The sequence below is a fragment of the Mauremys mutica genome, chromosome 4, assembly GCF_020497125.1.
Source record: "Mauremys mutica isolate MM-2020 ecotype Southern chromosome 4, ASM2049712v1, whole genome shotgun sequence".
NCBI classification, from domain to species: Eukaryota; Metazoa; Chordata; order Testudines; family Geoemydidae; genus Mauremys; species Mauremys mutica.
The window spans coordinates 130,376,837-130,396,732 of record NC_059075.1 but is presented as its reverse complement, the minus strand read 5'-3'; the positions used below and the strand labels follow the sequence as shown (position 1 = coordinate 130,396,732).

The window sequence follows — 19,896 nt, the reverse complement described above, 5'->3', positions numbered from 1 at the left end:
AAGGGCTGGCAGGAGGGGGAGTTGAGAGGACAAGGCTGCAGCCTGGGGAGAAAGCCAGCAGGCTGGGGATAGCGCAGAAAGGGAGGGCTCTGGGGAGCTCCAGGATGGAGTGAGAGTGGCAGGATGCAGAGCAGAGGAGTCCAAGGTGACCCCAAGTTCCTGGGCCTGACGTCAGAGAAGGGAGTGGGGTGGGAGAAAGGGCTGGGATTAGGAGTTTGCCCTTGAGATGGTGACTGGACCTGGGTCCCCATTCAGGGGCAGCGTTTGCTGACTTTGCTGCCCAGATTTCCCCATCCCTGATGAGCTTTCCTCAGCCCCTGGTGATGGGCCCCACGGCTCCTCCTGCTGTCATTGTCCCCAGTCTCTCTGCGGTGGGTCTCTGCCTCCCCGGTTCTAACCCATTGCTAGGGCAATGCCAGGGGGACTCGCTGCGCTAGGTCTGCAGGGGCGAGTGATTCCCTTTGCTCCCTCTCTCCATCAGGGAGTGGAGGAGTTCAGAGTCCTGGGCCAGCTGGTGGGGTGTCTCACTCTGTGCTGTGCGAAGCAGGAGCAGGAGATCTGCCAATAGGCTGTGGATGGACTTCACCACCTCCACTCCTTCATGCTGTGGCAAAAATATAAGAGCACCCCTTGTCCTCCCTAAATACACTGACATGGGGTTTCCAAACATGGAAAACATATTTATTGAACACTTCTGCTTTTTCTGCATCCTTTTAAACAGTCTCCGTCTAGTAATAGAGCCTACACCATTCCTAAGATTTCTTTTGTTCCTAATACCCTTTTTTAAAAAAACCTCCTTATTATCCTTAGTCCTGCAAGCCATGGAGTTTCCCCGGATGGCTTTAGCGTCCCTTATCCATATTCTACTTGTCATAACTTATATAGAATGGACATACTGACTCAGACCAATGGTTCATCTAGCCCAGTATTGTGTCTTCTGACAGTGGCCAGTCCCTCGTGCTTCAGAGGGAATGAACTGAACAGGGAAATTTTGAATGATCCATCCCCTGTCATACAGTTCCAGGTTCTGGTAGTCAGAGGTTTAGGGACATGCAGAGTATGGGGTTGCATGCCCTGATCATCTTGTCTAATAGCCACCGATGGACCTATCCTTCACAAACGTATCTAATTGTTCTTTGAACTCAATTATACTTTTAGCCTCACAATATTCCACGGCAACACTTTCCACAGGTTGCCTGTGCATTGTGTGACTAGATTCCTTCTTTTATTTGTTTTTAACTTTCTTCCTATTAATTTCATAGGGTGACACCTAGTTCTCGTGTTATGTGCAGGGGTAAATAACACTTCCCTTTTCACTTTCTCCACACCAGTCATGATTTTATAGACCTCTATCATATCCCCCCCTTAGTCATCTGTTTTCTAAACTAAATGGTCCAAAGTCTACACTACAGACCTATATTGTTATAACTACGTTGCTCAGGGGTGTGAAAAATCCACACCCCTGTGCGATATATTTCTACTGACCTAACTCCTTGCGTGGACAGCGCTTTGTCAGCAGGAGCGCGTCTCCCACTGACTCAGCTAGCGCCTCTCAGGGAGGTGGATTAAGAGCTTGTTGGCATAGGAGCATCTTCACGTAAACACTACAGCGCCAGTGCAGCTACAGCGATACAGTGTTTGAAGTGTAGACTTGCCCCCTGTCTTTTTTATCTCTCCTCATATGGAAGCTGTTCCATCCCCCTAATCATTTTTGTTGCCCTTCTCTGCACCTTTTACAATACTGGTATCTCTGTTTTGAGATGGGGCGACCAGAACTGCACGCAGTATTCAAGGTGTGGGCGCACCATGGTTTTATATAGACGCATTATGATATTTTTCTGTTTTATTATCTATCCCTTTCCTAATGGTTCATAACATTCTGTTTGCTTTTTTAACTGCCACTGCATGTTGAGTGGATGTTTTCAGAGAACTATTTACAATGACTCCAAAATCTCTTTCTTGAGTGCTAATTTAAACCCCATAATTTTGTATGTATAGTTGGGATTATGATTTCCAATGTGCATTACTTTGCATTTATCAGTATTGAATATCATCTGCCATTTTGTTGCCCAGTCCCCCAGTTTTGTGAGATCCCTTTGTAGCTCTTTGCAGTCTGCTTTGGACTTAACTATCTTGAGTCATTTTGTATCATCTGCAAATTTTGCCACCTCACTGGTTACCCCTTTTTCTGGATCATTTATGACTATGTTGAACTACACTGGTCTCAACACAGATCCTTGGGGGACCCCGCTATTTACCTCTCTCCACTGTGAAAACTGGCCATTTATTCCTGTCCTTTGCTTCCTATCTTTTAACCACTGACCCATGAGAGAATCTTCCCTCTTCTCCCATGACAGCTTCCTTTGGTTAAGAGCCTTTGGTGAGGGACCCTGTCAAAGGCTTTCTGAAAGTCCAAGTACACTATGTCCACTGGATCACCCTTCTCCACATTCTTGTTGACCCCTTCAAAGAATTCTAGTAGATTGGTGAGGCATGATTTCCCTTTACAAAAGCCATGTTGACTCTGCCCAAACAAACTGTGTTCACCGATGTGTCTGATAATTCTGTTCTTTCCTGAAGTTTCAGCAATTTGCCTGGTACTGAAGTCAGGCTTACTAGGGATCACATCTGGAGACTTTTTAAAAATTCACTGTCACATTAGCTATTTCATACAGAGGCCGATTTAAACGCTAGATTACATACCACAGCACTGCACATAAGTCTGTCTGGATGTCTTGTTATACCTGCAACCTTTGCACCAGGCAGGCAATTTACCATGCGGTTCTCCCAGTCATCATAAACCCAACTGCTTATATGTCTATTGGTTGAATCCCCAATTACTATTACCTGTTTTTTCTTTGTAAGTGGGGTTCCCCCCTTAGGTGGGGTAGCCTCAGTGTGAGAGGACATCATGACTTCATCTGGAAGGTAGGTCCCAACTACAGGATCATCTCCCTCTGCTCTAGCTCAATGTTCTGCTTCCTGGAAATTTTCACCCTCCTCAGCAGTACAGAGGCTGTCAGACTGGGGGTGGAACCACTCTACTGCATCCCTAAAAGTCTCCTCTATGTACCTCACTGTCTCTCTTGGCTCCAGCAGTTCTTCTTCGAGTGATTGCTCCTATGCATTCCAGTCAGGTGCGCGCGCCGCGCGTGCACGGCTCTTCGGAACATTTTTACCCTAGCAACTCCGGCGGGCCGGCTGGGCGCCCCCTGGAGTGGCGCCGCTATGGCGCCGGATATATACCCCAGCCGGCCCGTCCGCTCCTCAATTCCTTCTTACCGCCCGTGACGGCCAGTTGGAACAGTGGAGTGCTCCACAGCCCTAGCGTTTCTCCATTCTTCTCTGTACATAGTTGGTTAACTTAGTTTAGTAGTTAGATTAGTTGAATAAGTTTAGTTAGTTATAGTATAGTAGGGGAATTAGAGGGGTTTGCCCCTCTTCTTCCATAACCGGTGCGGACTCATGCCCAAGGCACCGGGGTTTAAGCCCTGTGCGGCTTGCCAGCGGCACATGCCCGTGGGCGACCCGCACAACTCCTGCCTGCGCTGCCTCGGGGAATCTCACGGGACAGATAAGTGCCCGATCTGCACGGCGTTTAAGCCGCGCACCAGAAAGGAGCGAGACTCTCGCCTCAAGCAGCTCCTTACGGAGTCGGCACTTCAGCCTCCTGCGCCGTCCCCGGCGGCACCGAAACCGTCCTCGGCGCGCAGCGCACCAGCGGCACCGAGCCGCCCCAGTACCGACGCTGCTAGATCTTCGCAGATGGCACCGAAGTCCCGGCACCGTTCCCTCTCTCCACCGAGGAAGCGGAAGACGGCGCACTCGGCTCCTAAGCCTCCTGCTTCGGGACAGCTTACCAGCCATCACCGGCACCTCCGGCACCGGCTGTGGTAGTGCACAAACCGTGCACGGTCCCGTTGACTCCGGCACCTCAAGAGCCGTCGAGTCCGGTACCTCTCTGCTCCCCGGTGCCAACCGCGGTCGAGCTGCATCTCCCGTCCACGCCCGAGACATTCTCGATGGCGAGAGAGCTCATCGAGCTCACAGAGGCACCGAGCCTCCGGCCCCCGGCACTGCCGGTGCGGGCTGTTCAGTCAGCGGGCAAGCCGGCCATGATGCGGCCCCCTTCCCCTGACGGACGGGATAGACGGCGCTCCAGGACTCGGTCTCGCTCCTGGTCCCGAAGACGGTCACCGTTGCGCCGCTTCAGGTCCTGACACCGCTCTCCATCGCGGTACCGTTCACCCTCTCGACGCCGGTCGCAGTCCCGGTACCGCTCAACATCGCAATACCGGTCGCACTCCCGGAGACGCTCACGGTCCCGATCACCGTCCCGTCGACACCGCAGGAAGTCCAAGTCCTGGCACCAGTCCCGGCACCGTGACTCCAGAAGCCGCTCCCGGCACCGCCGGTCGAGATCCCGGTTGAGCTCCCGGCACCGGTCAAGCTCCCGGCACCGCGGCAGTCGATGGTCTCGCTCGCCATCTCAGTACCGCGACGACCGGCACCGACCCTCGGCACCGTCCGGGGACATGCTGCCAGCTTCGACGGCGCAGTCTGTCAGCGCCTCCGCACCTTCGTGGCCATCCCGTCACTCATCGGTAGCTTCGCGGGCAGACAGCTATGGCCATCTCCAGGCGGCCCCGCACGGCCAAGTCCACGGGGCACAGCAGTGGGGTTTTTGGGTCCCCTGGGCCCAATACGAAGCTCAAGGGCTACCTTGCCCCCAGCGGACCCCAGCCTCCGAGCGCAGAGTGCCGGAGGCCACTGTCAGCAGGGCACCCCCATTACCGGGTGAGGCCCAGTTACCGCCTGAACCCGCGAAGCATCCACGGTCCGAGTCAGCTGCCCACCCCATTGAGGACCCACCTGCGGAGGTGGTGGTCCAAGGTCTGTCCTCGTCATCTTCACCAGACGAGGCGGTGGCGGGGGCTTCTACGGCAGACCCTCCGCCTATTGACTTACGGGCCCACCAGGACCTTCTTCGCCGGGTGGCGAAGGCTATCGACCTACCGGTAGTGGAGGTCACTGAGGACGAGGACCCGGTGACAAATGTGATTGGAGCGGAGGCTCCAGTGCGGGTGGCCTTGCCATTCATCCGCACTATCCAGAAAAACGCCACTACCATCTGGCAGTCACCGGCGTCCGTCCCTCCCACCGCCCGCGGTGTCGAAAGAAAGTACTCCGTCCCCCCCACGGGATACGAGTACTTATATACCCATCCTGCACCAGACTCGCTAGTGGTCCAGTCGGTCAACGACAGGGAAAGGCATGGTCAGCCAGCCCCTGCGCCGAAGTCCAAGGAAGCGAGGCGCATGGATCTGTTGGGCCGAAAGATCTATTCGGCAGGGGGTCTCCAGCTCCGAATCGCCAACCAGATGGCCCTCCTCACCAGATACACCTTTGACAAGAAGAGTGAAGAGTATCTACAGGTTCTCAGGGACTGGCAAGTCGAGAACACCTTCTGGTTCACCAACACCAGCGATATCGCCATGGTAACTACAGTCAGTGCTTCATGGGATTGTTGTGCCCAGAGTTATCAGGAGTCAGGAATTAACACCCTAGGAGTCAGGGGGAAGAGACAGACCCAGGAGTGTGACTGACCCCATCCAGCTGGGCCAGCGCCCTGCCTATGGCCCACTCCACCTCATAGAATCATAGACCTCAGATCATCTAGTCCAACCCCCTACTCAAAGCAGGACCAACCCAACTAAATCATCCCAGCCAGGGCTTTGTCAAGCCGGGTCTTAAAAACCTCTAAGGAAGGAGATTCCACCACCTCCCTAGGTAACCCATTCCAGTGCTTCACCACCCTCCTAGTGAAATATGTTTCCTAATATCCAACCTAAACCTCCCCCACTGCAACTTGACACCATTGCTCCTTGTTCTGTCATCTGCCGTCAGTGAGAAGAGCCGAGCTCCATCCTCTTTGGACCCCCCCAGAGCGGGGCAGTTACCCCACTCCCAGGGAAAAAGGTTAAAGGCAGCTGAGGTAGGCTGATTGGGGAGGCAGCCACAGCTGTGGCCACACTCAATCAGGCCACAGCTGGCCCTGATATAAGGCCTAAGTGAGGCATTGGATCAGGCTTATTCCAGCCCTGGAGTGAGAAGGGCCTAGCTGCTTGGGAGCACAGGGTATCTCAAGCAGAGCAGTGCTGCGGACAGGAAGGCAGAGCTGGGAAGCTCGGGTCAGGTGAGTCCCCAGGCTAAAGACCAGGGGAGGTACTGGGGCTGCAGGGAAAGGCAGTAGGTCCAACCCCCTTACCAATGATGAGGGGCCATTACAGACTGCGGTTTGCCCCAGTGAGATGACTAGATGATGACTGCCAGTAGCCACTGCTGCAAGGTGGGCTTAGGGGATTCAGGTTCCCCTGGGAGGGAAGACCCAGAGTGTGGGGGTACTGCCATGGGGCAGTACCCAGGAGATAGGGCACCATGGGACGGGAGGGATGCAGGGCCTGGAGTATAGTGGTGGAGACTGATAATGAAAGAGAAGTAGGGACAGCAGCGCCGGCCAGCAGGAGGCACTCCAAGACTGGGATGAGCTAACTCCTGAACAACCAGCAGGAGGCTCTGCGTTGCTGAGTGTGCACCCTGCTACACCACTGTTCAAGTAGTTGAAAGCTGCTATCAAATCCCCCCTCACTCTTCTCTTCTGCAGACTAAATAAGCCCAGTGCCCTCAGCCTCTCCTCGTAAGTCATGTGCCCCAGGCCCCTAATCATTTTCCTTGCTCTCTGCTGGACTCTCTCTGATTTGTCCACATCCTTTCTCTTGTGGGGGACCCAAATTGATGCAACACTCCTGATGTGACCTCACCAGTGCCAAATAGAGGGGAATAATCACTTCCCTCCATCTGCAGGCAATGCTTCTACTAATGCAGCCCAATATGCCTGCCTACATGCCACATCCCAAGATGCACTGGAGCTCACCCAAACGTGTTCCCCGCTCCTTGTCAGGTGTGGTGGGAGCTTCCCCAGAGATTAATGCAATAAAAGGCATCATTGTATCTGTGCATCAGTGCCAACCCCTGCTGAGCACTAGAGAGTGTATCCGTGCTGCACAGTATTGTGCCCCTGTGCACTGCCATGCTGGCCTCTGCCATACACTACAGCTTCTGATTGCTGGCTGGGTACTGTGCTGCCCAGATGCAGTAACCCAGCCTTGTCCCAGCAAAGTGGGGTTTGCCTGCACTCCTGGCTGAGCCAGTCCTGGCTGCTCAGCCACCGACTGGAACCGCGCTGGGCAGCAAAAGGGGTTTCACTGGCAGGTTTGTTTCAGAAGTCTGGGAAGTACTTTCACCCGTCTGAGTGCATGGACTTCCTCCTCAATGCTATCAGAGTCCATGACTCCGTGGCAGCCAGGCACATGCTGCATGTGATCCTGGGGGTCCCCGGCCCAAACTTGGAGTGGGTAAGAGCTGCAGTGAGAACACCCTGCTGGGGGAGCCCATCCATGAGTGTCTCTGTCTCTGGGTGCTAGGCATTATTGGGGGGCAGGTCTCTGGCCTGTGCTATGCGGGGGGGGGGGAGGAGGGGGTCAATCTAGGTGATCACCATGGCCGCTTGTGGCCTTGCAGTCTATGAATCGATAAGCCAGGAACTGGTCCTGTGCTCTAGGTCTGGGGCTGGAGAAGAGGATGTGGGATGGTAGATGGCTCTCAGGTGCAGCAGGTCCCTTGCACCCCAGATCAATAGGAGCACGAAGAAGCCAAGGCCCCCCTCTACCCATTTCCCTTCCAGGAGTCTGAGGCTCTGAGGAGCATGTACCACAACCTGGACTCTATCAGCGAGCTGCTGGCCCAGCAGGAACTGCTCAGGGCCCTTCTCCTGCTGGGCTACCAGCACAGCGAGGAGGTGGTCAGAACCCTGCTGGGCTGCTTACTGTCATGTGACAGGTACAGGGCTGGGGCTGCCGCTGCTTGCACTCTGGGTCCCCTGGACTGGTCGTGTTGCCAGGGACAGGGGAGTGCAGAACCCTCCAGAGATCTCCTGCTGCCTGCAGAGCTGCTGCTTCTCCTGGAGGGTTTTGCAGGCTGGCTTGCCCTGGAGACAGGCCAATCTGCAAAACCCTGTACGGCATCCCTTGGCCTCCCCTGGGGCTGACACTCAGATCCGGCCCCATGAAGCTTGCACCAGCCAATGGGGGCCTTACTGCAGCAGGAGGGCAACAAAGGGCTGGCCAGTGGCGGGAGACCCAGCATTGGTGCCAGGAAGGTGAAGGAGGCTGGCAGGACTCTGACCAGGTGCCATTGGCTCTCTCCCTTTGCAGCATTGCTGCGGAGATGTTGAGGATGCTGACGTCCCACCCCGAGACCACGGGAAAGGTCCTACGGGAGCTGCTCAACAGGCTGCGGGAGCAGCCTCTGTGTCAGCATCATGACATCTCTCAGAGAGAGGCTGGCATTGCCCCCTTGGCCGTAAGTACCAGCCCCTGCAGCAAGAGAGGGAGCGCTGTATGTCCACATCACGGCCTGAGGGGGGGGTCTCTCAGCCTCCCACTGGGTCTAGTCATTGGGTTGAAGAGAGACAGCGTGACTCTAGCCAGTGCTATAGTCGAGCCAGAACACGCTGAAACTCTCTCCTGGTGCTATTCAGCAGCACTCAGAACCTCAGGGTGAGACGGGATTGCAGGGTCAGCTCGTCCAGCCCCCTGCCACGATGCAGGACTTGTTGTGTTTAACCCACCCCCAAGAGGAGATATGACCAATAGGGGTGGGGTGTCCCGGGTGAGGTGACCTGTCCTCTCTACTGGGACTTGTGCTGTTCATCATATTCACAAATGATCTGGAAAAGGGGGTAAAAGGTGAGATAGCAAAGTTTGCAGATGATTCAAAACTACTCAAGATAGTTAAGTCTAAAGCAGACTGAGAACAGTTACAACGGGATCTCACAAAACTGGGTGGACAACAAAATGGCAGATGACATTCAGTGTTGATAAGTGCAAAGTAATGCACGCTGGAAAACATAATCCCAACTATACATATAAAATGATGGGGTCTCAATTAGCTGTTATCACTCAGGAAGGAGATCTTGGAGTCATTGTGGATAGTTCTCTGCAAACATCCACTTAATGTGTAGCGGCAGCCAAAAAGGCAAACAGAATGTTGGGACTCATTAGGAAAAGGATAGAGAATCAGACAGAAAATATCATAATGCCACTATATAAATCCATGGTATGCCTGCACCTTGAATGCTGTGTACCGATGTGGTTGCCCCATCTCAAAAAAGATCTATTAGAACTGGAAAAGCTGCAGAGAAGGGCGACAGAAACGATGAAGCATATGGAATGGTTTCCTTATGAGGACATATTCAAAAGACTGGGACTGGTCACTTTAGAGAAGAGACAACCACTGGGGATGCAATGGGGTGCACAAACCTCATAATGGGCAATCAGGGGTTAAGGAGCTGCTCTGGGCCCAGCCATTTCTCTGCACCACCACACTTGCAGGAAATGCTCCAGCTGCAGGAGGAGTTAAAAGGCAGGGCAGTGGCTGGTTTGGGGGCAGCCCAGGGAAGAGAGCAGACCTGTGACCTTCATCTCCAGCAGAGGAGAGTGGAGGGAAAGGCAGAATCTCTGCCCGTGACAGCTGAGGGAAGGGAAGGCCTTACACAGACACAGCCTGAGAGGAAGGCGTTCCCCTCTCCCTCGCATATGGGCTCTGAGTTTTGTTCATTTCCCTGTACTGTGGATGACCCCCATCTCACGGAGTCCCTGGGTGATGCTCTGGAACTGCTCCCTATGATGCCAATCAGGACTCAGGTGAAGTCTCTTCTCTATGAGCAGACTGTCACCAGGGCAAGAAGCTCACACACCTTCCGCCTTCCTGGATCTGACCTTGGAGCATTCAGCATCCTCTGCCCCTCCATGTGCTTCCCACAGTGAGTCTGCCCAGGCAGAGTTCTGGGGAAGCCAGAGGGTCTTGCACCCCCACTTCACAGTCAGACGTGACTCTTAGCCAGCCAGTAAAACAGAGGTTTATTAGATGACAGGAATACGGTCTAAAACAGAGCTTGTAGGTACAGAGAACAGGACCCCTTAGCCAGGTCCATTTTGGGGGGCAGTGAGCCAGACACCCACATCTGCACTTCACTGCACGTCCCCAGCCAGCTCCCAACTGACTCTCTCCAGCCCCTGCTCTCTGGCCTTTGTCTCTTTCCCGGGCCAGGAGGTCACCTGATTCCTTTATTCTCCAACACCTTTAGCTGACACCTTGCGGGGGGAAGGGCCCCGGGCATTAGTTGCCAGGAGACAGAGTGTTGGCCATTTATGCACACTGGCCTTTATCCCACCACCTAGAAACTTAAGAAATACATAGGGGAAACTGAGGCACCCCCTACACTATTCAGAGGAAACATTAAGAACTGTCTCACTTCATCACACTCCATGGGGAAAGTCCTAAGATGGCGCTGGCCTAGAATGGGGGCCATACCACGGGAGGAGGCAGTGACTGCCCGAGAAAGGAAGAAAGTTGCCCTGCTGCCCGCAGCTGCCAGGAGGTGCCTGGTGGTGAACAGATACCTATCACACCACCCAGACCCAGATGGAGACTTTGGGATCATTGCAGGGAAGTGGTAGGAAGTGGCCCAGGGAAGGCAGCCTTAAGCATCCCCAGCTGTTAGATCACTGGGCCGGGGGTCAGAGCCTGGTGGACTGATAGGGCCTGGATTCCACTACCAACAACCCCCCAGAGCCAGCGCTCAGAGCTGGAATCAGGAGTTGAGGTCAGAACAAGGCACATGCAGTGCTGGGAGCCAGACAAGCGTGAGGGCAGGGTGAGAGCAAGCTGAAGCCTGTGGCTGTGGAGTCTGTCCTGCGCTCAGTCAGGGTACAGGTCTAAGCCACGGACTGATGTTGGGCAGTTGAAGCTGCTGTGAGGCCCATAGACCAGCCCTAAGAGGCACCAGCCCAGTGCCTGGCTCGTGGACTGGCTGGGCCCTGCACAGAAATGGCTCATCCTTCATGTGGGTCAATCAGGCTCTAGTTCTGGGAGGACTCTTCACCTCACGTTCCGGGGCAGGGCCCTAGACCCTATACCGCCCCGGCTCAGCCGGCTGTATCCTGAGCTTCAGACCAGAAGCAACCAGCAACTCAGCCGGTCCGACCTCCTGTATGTCACAGATCACCAGCCCCACCCTGCCCCCCCACACTAACCCAGCACCCAAAATGAGACCGAAGTGCCACAGCCCCCGGCAGACTGGACTGTTACGTGCCACGGGCTGAGACCAGGAGGGGCTGAGGGGCACCAGCGCCTGAGGTTCTGCAATGGCAGGGAAAGGGTTAAGTGGGAGACACCCAGATAATCCTGGCAAGTGACCCACACCCCACTCTGCTGGGGAAGGTGAGAACCCCCAAGTCACTGCCAGTCTGACTGCGGGGGTGGGGGGGAATTCCCCCCCGACACCACACACGGCGATCAGCTATACCCTGCGCATGGGCACAAGGACCAGCACTCACCGGCGGCGGGAAGCGGAGCACCATGGCTGGGAGGTGGCGGAGTAGAGCAGGCTGGGGCTGGGCTGCTCCGCTTCCTGCTGCTGCTAGTGAATGTGTGTGGGGGGGAATCCCTTCCCCCAAGCCACCTCCCCTGAGTGAAACGACTGGGGCCGGGGTGAGGGAAGTGGAGCGGGCTGCTCCCAGCCCCCCGCTAATCCCCTGGGCCTGTAGGTTATAACAATGGTTTTAACATTACAGTCATGTGACTCATCCCACCAGGTTTAAGTAATACTAACTAGATGGAATTTATGCTCATAAATGAGCAATTCCAATTCCTCTTGTTTGTTACCCAGGCTTCTAGCATCAGTGTATCGGCAATTCAAGAATTTATTCTATTTTGCCCTTTGGTGCCTTTATTCATTTTGTTCTCAGCATCTTGATTTTTGAGCTGAGCGCTCATATCTTCACTTTTTTTACCCTCCCTCTTTGCTATTAGTTTAACCCCATCCTGACTACTCTAGCCACAGGAGGGTGAGGAGGAAAGAATAGAGAGGCAAATAAGAATGGGAAGGGGATGGGATGGGGGAGGTGGGGGCGAGTGTTCTGGGGAGGGGCAGCAGGAGGAGACGGAGAGGGGTGTGGGTCTGCAGTCTGAGGCCAGCCCTCCCCTCACTCTGCGGTGCTGCTAAGCCCCTGATGGAGAAGCCAACACTTCTGTGCAATCTCCAGGCACTCCTGTGGTGCTTTGCCCCTGCCTGTGCTGGGGCAGGGGAATGAGTTGCTGGGGTTTGTATTTGCTGGTTGTCAGGAAAACAAGGGAGGTGCTGTCCTCACAACTAAACCCTGGAGGTCTGTCCAAGGTCCACACTATCAACAAGGCATCGCTGTGGAGAAGCGAAGGCCAGGGAAGAGCCCAGGACGCGTCTTGAGGGGTGGAGACCAGGAGCCTGAGGGTAAATGGAGAGGAGGGTCCTATCCAGGACGGGAAAGGACAGTGCTGGAGACACCGTATTGCTGGGAGGTGACTGGGAAAGGCAGAGTGAGGGAGGAGCTGTGCTGAAGAACCAGCAGGTGGTGGGGCTAAGTTTGGTTTGGAGAAGCCCCCTCCAGCATCGGTTAATAGCTTGCCAGGGAGAGGGCTGTGAGCCCGAATGCAGAATAAACCACATGTGAAACGGGTCTAGTGAATGAATCCCCAGTGGCGTCACAAAACCAGCATGTGATCCAGAAACTGCCAGTAATGGAGTGGCAAAGTGGGTCAGGATTCAGCGCCATTGGCAGAGCAATGCCCGGAGCTCAGCTCTGTATGAGGAGGAAGTGCTGGAGGGCAGGATGATCACAGGAGGGGAGCCAGCAGAGCTGTGTGTGAGGGTCATGGCATCGTGGGAGGGGAGGGATATCAGGGCAGGGAGGTCTGCTGTGCAGGGATCTCCAGAGCTGGGTTAGTCAGGGTGCTGACAATGAGGGTGGAGGTTCAGGGATAGAGCTGAGTGATGGTCCGCTCTGAAGCTGCTGTAGCCTAGGATTGCTGTGTATCAGCAGGGACCTGCATGGTGGTTAATTTCCCTATGCGAGAGACCAAAGAGCAGCAGGCGTGGTGTCTGTGTCACACGTCAGACGAGATTATTATGATTGACTCCCTCTGGGTCCGGTTACCAAGAGAGCGAGTCCAGAGCTGGGGAGATCAAAGTCTGCAGTTGAAGCTGTAGATTGTCCAAGCCGCAGCTCCGGGCCCCCTTCTCTTCCCCTGACTTTCTCCAGGAGAGAATGCCCCTGTGATCGCCCACTGGAGAACGGGTAGTTGCCATCGTCCCGACAACCTGCCAGGTAACCAACTTGCAGTATCCTCTAGATGCCAGCTTCTGGCACCAGGTGCTGCTCCAAACCCTTAGCGAGGGAGGAGTAAGCAGCAGGCAGGTCCAGGTTGATGATGGCTCCCCAGGGAGAAGACTCTGAGGAGCAGCTAATTGCTTGGAGAAAAGCTCCTGCTGTCTGAATCCGGCTGGCAGGCAGTGGTGTGCTGTGACGTGGCTCTGGAAGGGGAAAGATATGAGCTGGAGTTAACCAGCAGCAACTCAGACACATGGTTACTAAGGGGAATCTCCCTCTCAAACCAGGCGAGTTGCCCTCCCTCCAGCATTTCAAACCCTGCAGGGAAAATGCCTCATCTGGGGCTTCTTAACAGCAAGATGGCTGGCAGGGCAGTGACGCCGTGAACTTCCTGGTGCTCTTTGCTAGAGCCAGGGCAGCTGGCCAGGAAGGGCTTGGATTGATTGCAGCGCTTGTCTGATAAGTGGCATCAGTGGCTGTGAGGAGACGGAACGGGCGAGAATGGAGGCCTGATTAGTTACGGGGCTCAGTAGAGACCAAGCTTTTGTGACACAGGAGCAGAGGTATTGCCATATGGGATCAGAGCAGAGGCCCATCTAGCCTAGTGTCCTGGCTCTGGCACTGCCCAGCGCCCAGGAGCGGCACCAGAGTTTCTGGCGCCCTAAACAGAATTTGGAGGGGCGGCATTTTGTGCGCTCCCCACGGGACGCGCAGGAGCTTCCGGTTCCACTCCCATCGCGCCGCCGAAGACAGACCCTCCGCCGAAATGCCGCAGGCAACAGCGGCAGTCATTGAGCTGCTCAACTGCCTGCTGCTGTTTTCCGCAGCACTTCGGCAGAAGGTCCTTCTTCGGCGGCGCGATGGGAGCGAACCGGAAGCTCCCGCACGCCCCGTAGGGAGCGCACAAAATGCCGCCTCCTGAATCTTGGCTCCCTAGGCGACTGCCAAGGGTCGCCTAATGGAAGCGCCGGCCCCTTCAGAGGAAGGTGCAAGAAACCCCCCTCCCCAATGGATAATTGTGAAATAACCTGATCCCGTTAGTTAAAGGGTAGCTCACACCCTGAAGCAGGAGAGGTTATAGTCCTTCCAAACATCCTGGGGATCTATTTTCAGGAGGGAAGGCATTTGGGGTAATTCGGGCAGCTGGCCTAGCATTGTCCCCTCCCCTTCTGGGCAGATCCAGCCCGTCGTGGAGCAGGTAAGAGTTTGAGGAGCAGAAGCTGGGGAAGAGGACAGGGACTGAGTTTAGCTGAAGCCCTTTAGCGAAGGCTAAATCATTAGCTCTCCTCCCTGGGCTCCCCCACTGGATAATGATGGCTCCAGTCTCCAACCCTCCTGGAGTCTCCAAACCTCACTCTTTGGAAGCCCCTTGTTCCCTGCAGCAGGGCTGCATGGATCAGGGTGTGCCCCTATACTGAGGGAGGGCCAGGTAGCATCAGTGTCTGGTGTGCACTGGGGCCGAGGGAGCAGAGGCGGGGGTGGGAGCCCTGCCTGCCCCTGTCTGAGCCCTGCCTCTCCCCCTGCGCCGGGCTGGCATCACCGCCATGCACATTCCTCCGCACCCCACTCTCTTTTAACAAGAGTGGGCATTTGGCCCATTTGCTCTTGCCACTAATCAGCTTTGCAAGAGCAATCGGGACAAATGCCCACTCTTGCCAGAAAAGTCAGGACTGCTGGGACAGGGCTTAAAAAAGGGACTGTCCTGGCCAAAATGGGACATATGATCCTCCTACTACTGTGGCCTGCCTCCTTTCAGCTCCCTCTGCCCTGCCCTCCCGCAGCTGATCCCATCCCCTGGGTGTGGGCTCTGAAGTTTCTGTTTTGCAGGGCCTGCTCTCTGGGCCGATTATGATGGAACACTTTGGCTACGGGACCGAGTCTCAGTACAAGTGAGTGCCCATCTCTCTTAGGGCTCCCGGGGGGGGGGGCCCTACCCTGCTCCCCCACCCCACAGGCACACAGTACAATCAATGCTCCATTTGACAGCTGCTTCTCTGACCATCCCCAGGGCTCTTGGGCAGAGCAGCCTACTTGAGGGACAGGGGGCATCTTCCAAACAGGGCCCAGGCACTGCTCTCTCTGCATCTCCCCATCTGGGTGGGGAGGCACCCTCTGAGATTCCCCACGGGCCGGTGGGGGCCAGGCAAAGGCCGACTGTCATCAAACCCCACTCGCCCAGCTCCGCTGCACAACCTGGCACATGCCAGCAGGTCCCTGCACTGGGGAGCAAGGGTCCAAGCTCGGGGGGAGGGAGGAGGGTCCTTGGGAGCCTGGCAGATCTTATGCACCAGGTGTCTGTATGTCTGTCCTCTCTGCAGTGAGTTCAGCAATGGCAGCCCAGACTTCATCAGAGCCAACAGCACATCCAGGCCCAGCAGCAAAGCCATTTATCGTAAGACCAGCGTCCTCCTGCTTTCAGCCTACCCATCCCCTTCTCCTCCCTCATGTCTTCGCACCTGCCGTGCAGGAGTGCAAATAGGGTGGTATGCTCCAGTATGCAGTACCGGCAAGAGATTTTTAGTGGGTATGGGGTACCGGAAAGACTTGGGGAGGCTGGCCCCGCCCCTGTGGAGTAGGGATGGAGCTGCACTTTGCTCCTTAAAGGAGCAGAATGCTGCTAGGGAGGGCATTTATTCTTTATATGGGTTTAACAGCACAAGACATATGCTAACAAATTTAAACAAAGCCTTTGTTTCAGTTTGTTAGCATATGTATTGTGCTGTTAAGTTGGTCAGGAGTTCTCAAGAGGGGAGGGGTGGGGGGAATGGAAGGTGTTTAGACAGTGTTTTTGATTCCTGCTCCAGCCTCTGGGCTATAAACATATACTGATGGGAGCATTCTAACCAAGGGACTGAGGACTTTAAGGTAATCTGGAGCCTTCATATTTCCTTGATCCTTTGCAGCTAGGGTGACCAGATGACAAAACTGAAAATATCGGGATGTTGGGGGGGGGGAACGGTGGAGGAAAAAAAAAAGCCGCCAGAGCGCCCCTCCCCCTCACCAGCTCGCCTCCTCTCCACCTCCCCCCCTAGGGGAAGGTGCCCAGCTGGTGCAATCCCACAGGAGGCCCCGGAGTGGGGGTAGCAGGCCCCAGCCTCCCAGTCCCGCTCGGGTCCCACAGGGGAACGAATGGTGCTGCCTCTGCCTCCACCCCGGGGCGGGGTTTCCCTACAGCCCGCCCTGCAGGGCGGTGCAATCCCATCACCCTGAGTGTGCCCGGGCCTGGCCCAGGCCCACCTGCCCCGCAGAGCACCACGGGTGGCCCCAGAGTGGGGACAGCAGGCTCCAGCTCCCCTGTCCCGCTCGGGCCCCACAGGGGAATGAACGGGGCTGCTGCTGCCTCCATGTGGCGGGAGGTGAAGCCCCGTCGGAGTCCCCGCGCGGACAGCTGCTGCCCCCCCACCCCCAACCATGGACGTGTACAGGGAGCCAGTTCCCCAGGCCGGACCCGGGGCTGCCCTGCAGCTATCATCTCACCCTCCTGCCTGCGCTCGGGGCCAGGCTGGACTCACTGACCTCACACTCCCCTGTGTCCCCCAGGCCTCCCTCCAGCGCTTGCGCCGCCATACAGCTGATCGGCGCAAGCCTGGGAGGGAGAAGGAATGGCGTGCTTGGGGAAGAGGCGGGGATTTGGGGAGGAATCCAATGGGGCAGTGAGGGGACGGGGCTGCGGTGGGGCCAGGGAGAGGATTTGGGGAGGGATCCAATGGGGGAAGGAGGGGGCGGAGTCGGGGTGGGGGAGCACGAGCCCCTCCGGGCTTCGCCTGTGCGCGGGAGCAGAGGGCAAAATTGCTTGTTTGTCCAGTGTCCCGACCGAACATCAGTCGGGACGCGGGACAAACAAGCAAATATCGGGACAGTCCCGATAAAATCGGGACGTCTGGTCACCCTATTTGCAGATGGACTTATGAGTTGGTTATGGTCCAAAGACTGTTCTAGCCTCATTGATTGCTGATTTCTCCCTTGCAACAGACAAAGATCAGATCTCTGCTGGCTTTCTCACATGAGTCAGCAGCCTTTGATACCTGTGGTATAAGCAACATAGCCATTGCTTGAGTGGTTTTGTTCTTTCCTCTCCAAATGTCAAAGCCTGTTCCCATTGAATTCAATAGCAAAACTTCTTTTGATTTCAGTGGGAACAGGATTTGGCCCCAAGAGATCAGAGAATGTGATTTTGATCAATTGCTTTTCTGCCCAGAGGCAGTTCTCATGCACGTTCTGCCGGGCTGATTTCAATTGCCCCTCCTGTACATCAGGCTGAGGAAAATAATACAACTGTGTGAGCTGTAGCTCTATCAAGATGCACATGGCACACACAGTTCTGTGCCTCTTTCCCATCACACCCAGATGGCGCTGCATCTCTGCTTTCCTGGTGCCTGGCGAGGAGCAATACTTAGGCCTTGTCTACACTGCCACTTACAGCGCTGAAACGTTCTCACTCAGGGTGTGAACCCCCGCCCCCAGCGCTGCAAGTTTCAGCGTTGCAACATGCCAGTGTAGACAAAGCACCAGCGCTGGGAGCTACTCCCCTCGTGGGGGGTGGTTTTTTTACAGCGTTTACGATTGGTAGTGAACATACCCTCAGATAAAGGCAAGCTGGCAGAAGTTTAGTTTGGACTTCCTATCCTTCTTTCAATTAAGAAGTTTTCAGTGTGGGGTGTTGCTGGATCCTCAGTGACACGTGGAAGTACAGGTGGCACCAGGGGTCCAAAGGCATCATTTTGTTGTAAAATTTTAGACAAGTAAGTGGGGTGTCAGAGGGGACAGGGAGAGTGTGGGGGCCCCGGTTTGGGGGTGGGGTGGAGTCACATGGGGGGGGGGGTCAAGTGCCCTCCCTTCTGTCCCTCCCATGAGTGCAGCACCGGCAAGAAATGATTTCTACTTGCACCACTGCTCCCGTCAGCCAGCCCCTTCTTCTCCCCAGATTTCTGCCTCTCCCTTTCATTCCTCTTGCCCGTCTCTGCCTGCAGGCCAGCGCAAGGATTACACCCTCTCCACACTGAAGCAGCAAAGTGACTTCCAGCACCGTGTGGAGGTAGGAGAAGCCCAAATGGCCTGTTTTCCCTCCCTGTAGAAAATGCCCTGTGCACACCCACCCATCAGAGCATGACCAGCTGTCCCCACGCTGTCATCTCACCCCAGCGGGGAGGGGCCTTCCCAGCATGCTCTGGTGTGCCAGGTTGGTGATGCTGGTGCACGCTGCTTCCTCTGGGCTTGAACTCTGGCTGGGTTCCCAACTGAATGCAGACGAGACGTCCCCACCTCGTGCTCTGCACTGGCCAGTACCACCCACTGCCACCTTGCTCAGCCATGTCACGCGGGACCCCTCACCTCAGGTTGCATGGTGCCCCACACATCCCCTTTCCTGCGGTCAGGGGCTGGGGTGGGGGACACTGGGGAGGACCTGGACACTGTGCTCTGTGTCCCCAGCACCTGCTCACCGTCCACGTGGACTCCAAGGACATCCGTGGCGTGGATGACTGTGTGGCACGGCTGAAGATGATGGACGCACAGGGACGGGTCTGGGGACAGGACATGGTCCTGCAAGTGAAGGGCCATGAGCTGCTGTTGAGCGACATCGAGACCAAGGTGCATGGGGGTCTCCCAGCCCATCTCAGCCACCTCCCCTCCTCCCAACAGGGCCCAGCCCCCTCCCCCCAGCATGCACTCTCTTTGGGGTCTTGGGGGAGAAAGCAGAGTGCTTCGGGGGGCTTACCCTCATCCCCTGCCATAGGGCTAGCAGGAAATGCTGCCTCTGGCCCATAGGATTCCACACACACCCCATGTCCATGTGGGAGAGGAGCTTGGATCCCCAGCAGAGCAGAGACACCCACTGTCCTGCTGATCTGCCCCGTTCCCCCCATCTCCCCCACCCCCGCTGCAGGAGGAGTTGGAGAGCTTCCCCCTGGAGAGCGTCCAGGAGTGCGCTGCCGTCCTCAACCGCTGTGTCTACAATTCCATCCTGGCCGTCACTGTGAGGGAGCAGAGCCAGCACGGGAGCAGCATCCTCCTCTTCCAGTGCGAGCAGTTGGGGGTGAGCAGCACGGACCCTGCTACACAGTACCGCCTCGGTGGGTGGCAGCAGGTCTAAGGACGGCTTCAGGTAGCGGCTTGGCCCTCTCTGTGGAGCACGGGAATGGGAGACTTATTAACATGGGGTGTATGTGTCACTGCAGCCCTGTACTGGATGGAATCATGATTGTGTGTCATTGTCCCCACACTGCTAGGGAGAGTCTCCTATAGCTCCAGTAGCAGTTGCTTTCAGAGCTGGATGCTCTGGGGTCTACCCTTGCTATTGGCAGCATAGGGACCGCTGCTCTCGGCTGCAGGGCTGTGGAGGGGAACTCATGGTCCTGCTGTGTTCCTCTTCCCTTCCCATTAGGCAGAGCTGATGAAAGCCAACCTGGAGAAGGCTGTCAAGGAGTGGAAAGGGGAACGGGAGAGTCAGGATGTGCTCAGGTAACGGGGTGCAGAGAGCCTGTCTCCAGCAGGGTAACGTATGTGCAACCCCCCCCAACCATTGTCTCCTGCTGGGGCACTTCCAGGTCTGACACAGTCTCCCAACTCTGGATTCCCAGGGGCCCCCGTCCCGCCTCCACACACCCTGGATTTCCAGTAAGGAACCCCC

At 55.9% G+C, this 19,896-nt stretch overlaps 2 protein-coding genes across 5 annotated transcripts in view; both read left to right on the top strand.

Annotated features, from left to right (window-relative positions):
* LOC123369342 (maestro heat-like repeat-containing protein family member 7) overlaps positions 1 to 19,896 on the top strand; it is a 1,253,347-nt gene that overhangs the window by 261,010 nt on the left and 972,441 nt on the right. The window lies entirely within an intron of this gene.
* Positions 1 to 19,896, top strand: part of EPS8L3 (EPS8 like 3) — a 40,676-nt gene that overhangs the window by 7,537 nt on the left and 13,243 nt on the right. The window contains exons 1-8 of one of the 3 annotated variants that reach the window (XM_045014841.1): positions 6,117 to 6,196; positions 8,274 to 8,421; positions 15,096 to 15,157; positions 15,587 to 15,660; positions 18,239 to 18,303; positions 18,699 to 18,857; positions 19,153 to 19,302; positions 19,651 to 19,727. In XM_045014841.1, the coding sequence (XP_044870776.1) occupies positions 8,287 to 8,421; positions 15,096 to 15,157; positions 15,587 to 15,660; positions 18,239 to 18,303; positions 18,699 to 18,857; positions 19,153 to 19,302; positions 19,651 to 19,727 (722 nt within the window). In that variant the 5' untranslated portion in view covers positions 6,117 to 6,196; positions 8,274 to 8,286. Of the gene's footprint in view, positions 1 to 6,116; positions 6,197 to 8,273; positions 8,422 to 12,850; positions 13,266 to 15,095; positions 15,158 to 15,586; positions 15,661 to 18,238; positions 18,304 to 18,698; positions 18,858 to 19,152; positions 19,303 to 19,650; positions 19,728 to 19,896 lie in introns of those variants that run through there. The other 2 variants (XM_045014842.1, XM_045014843.1) reach the window with 2 other exon arrangements.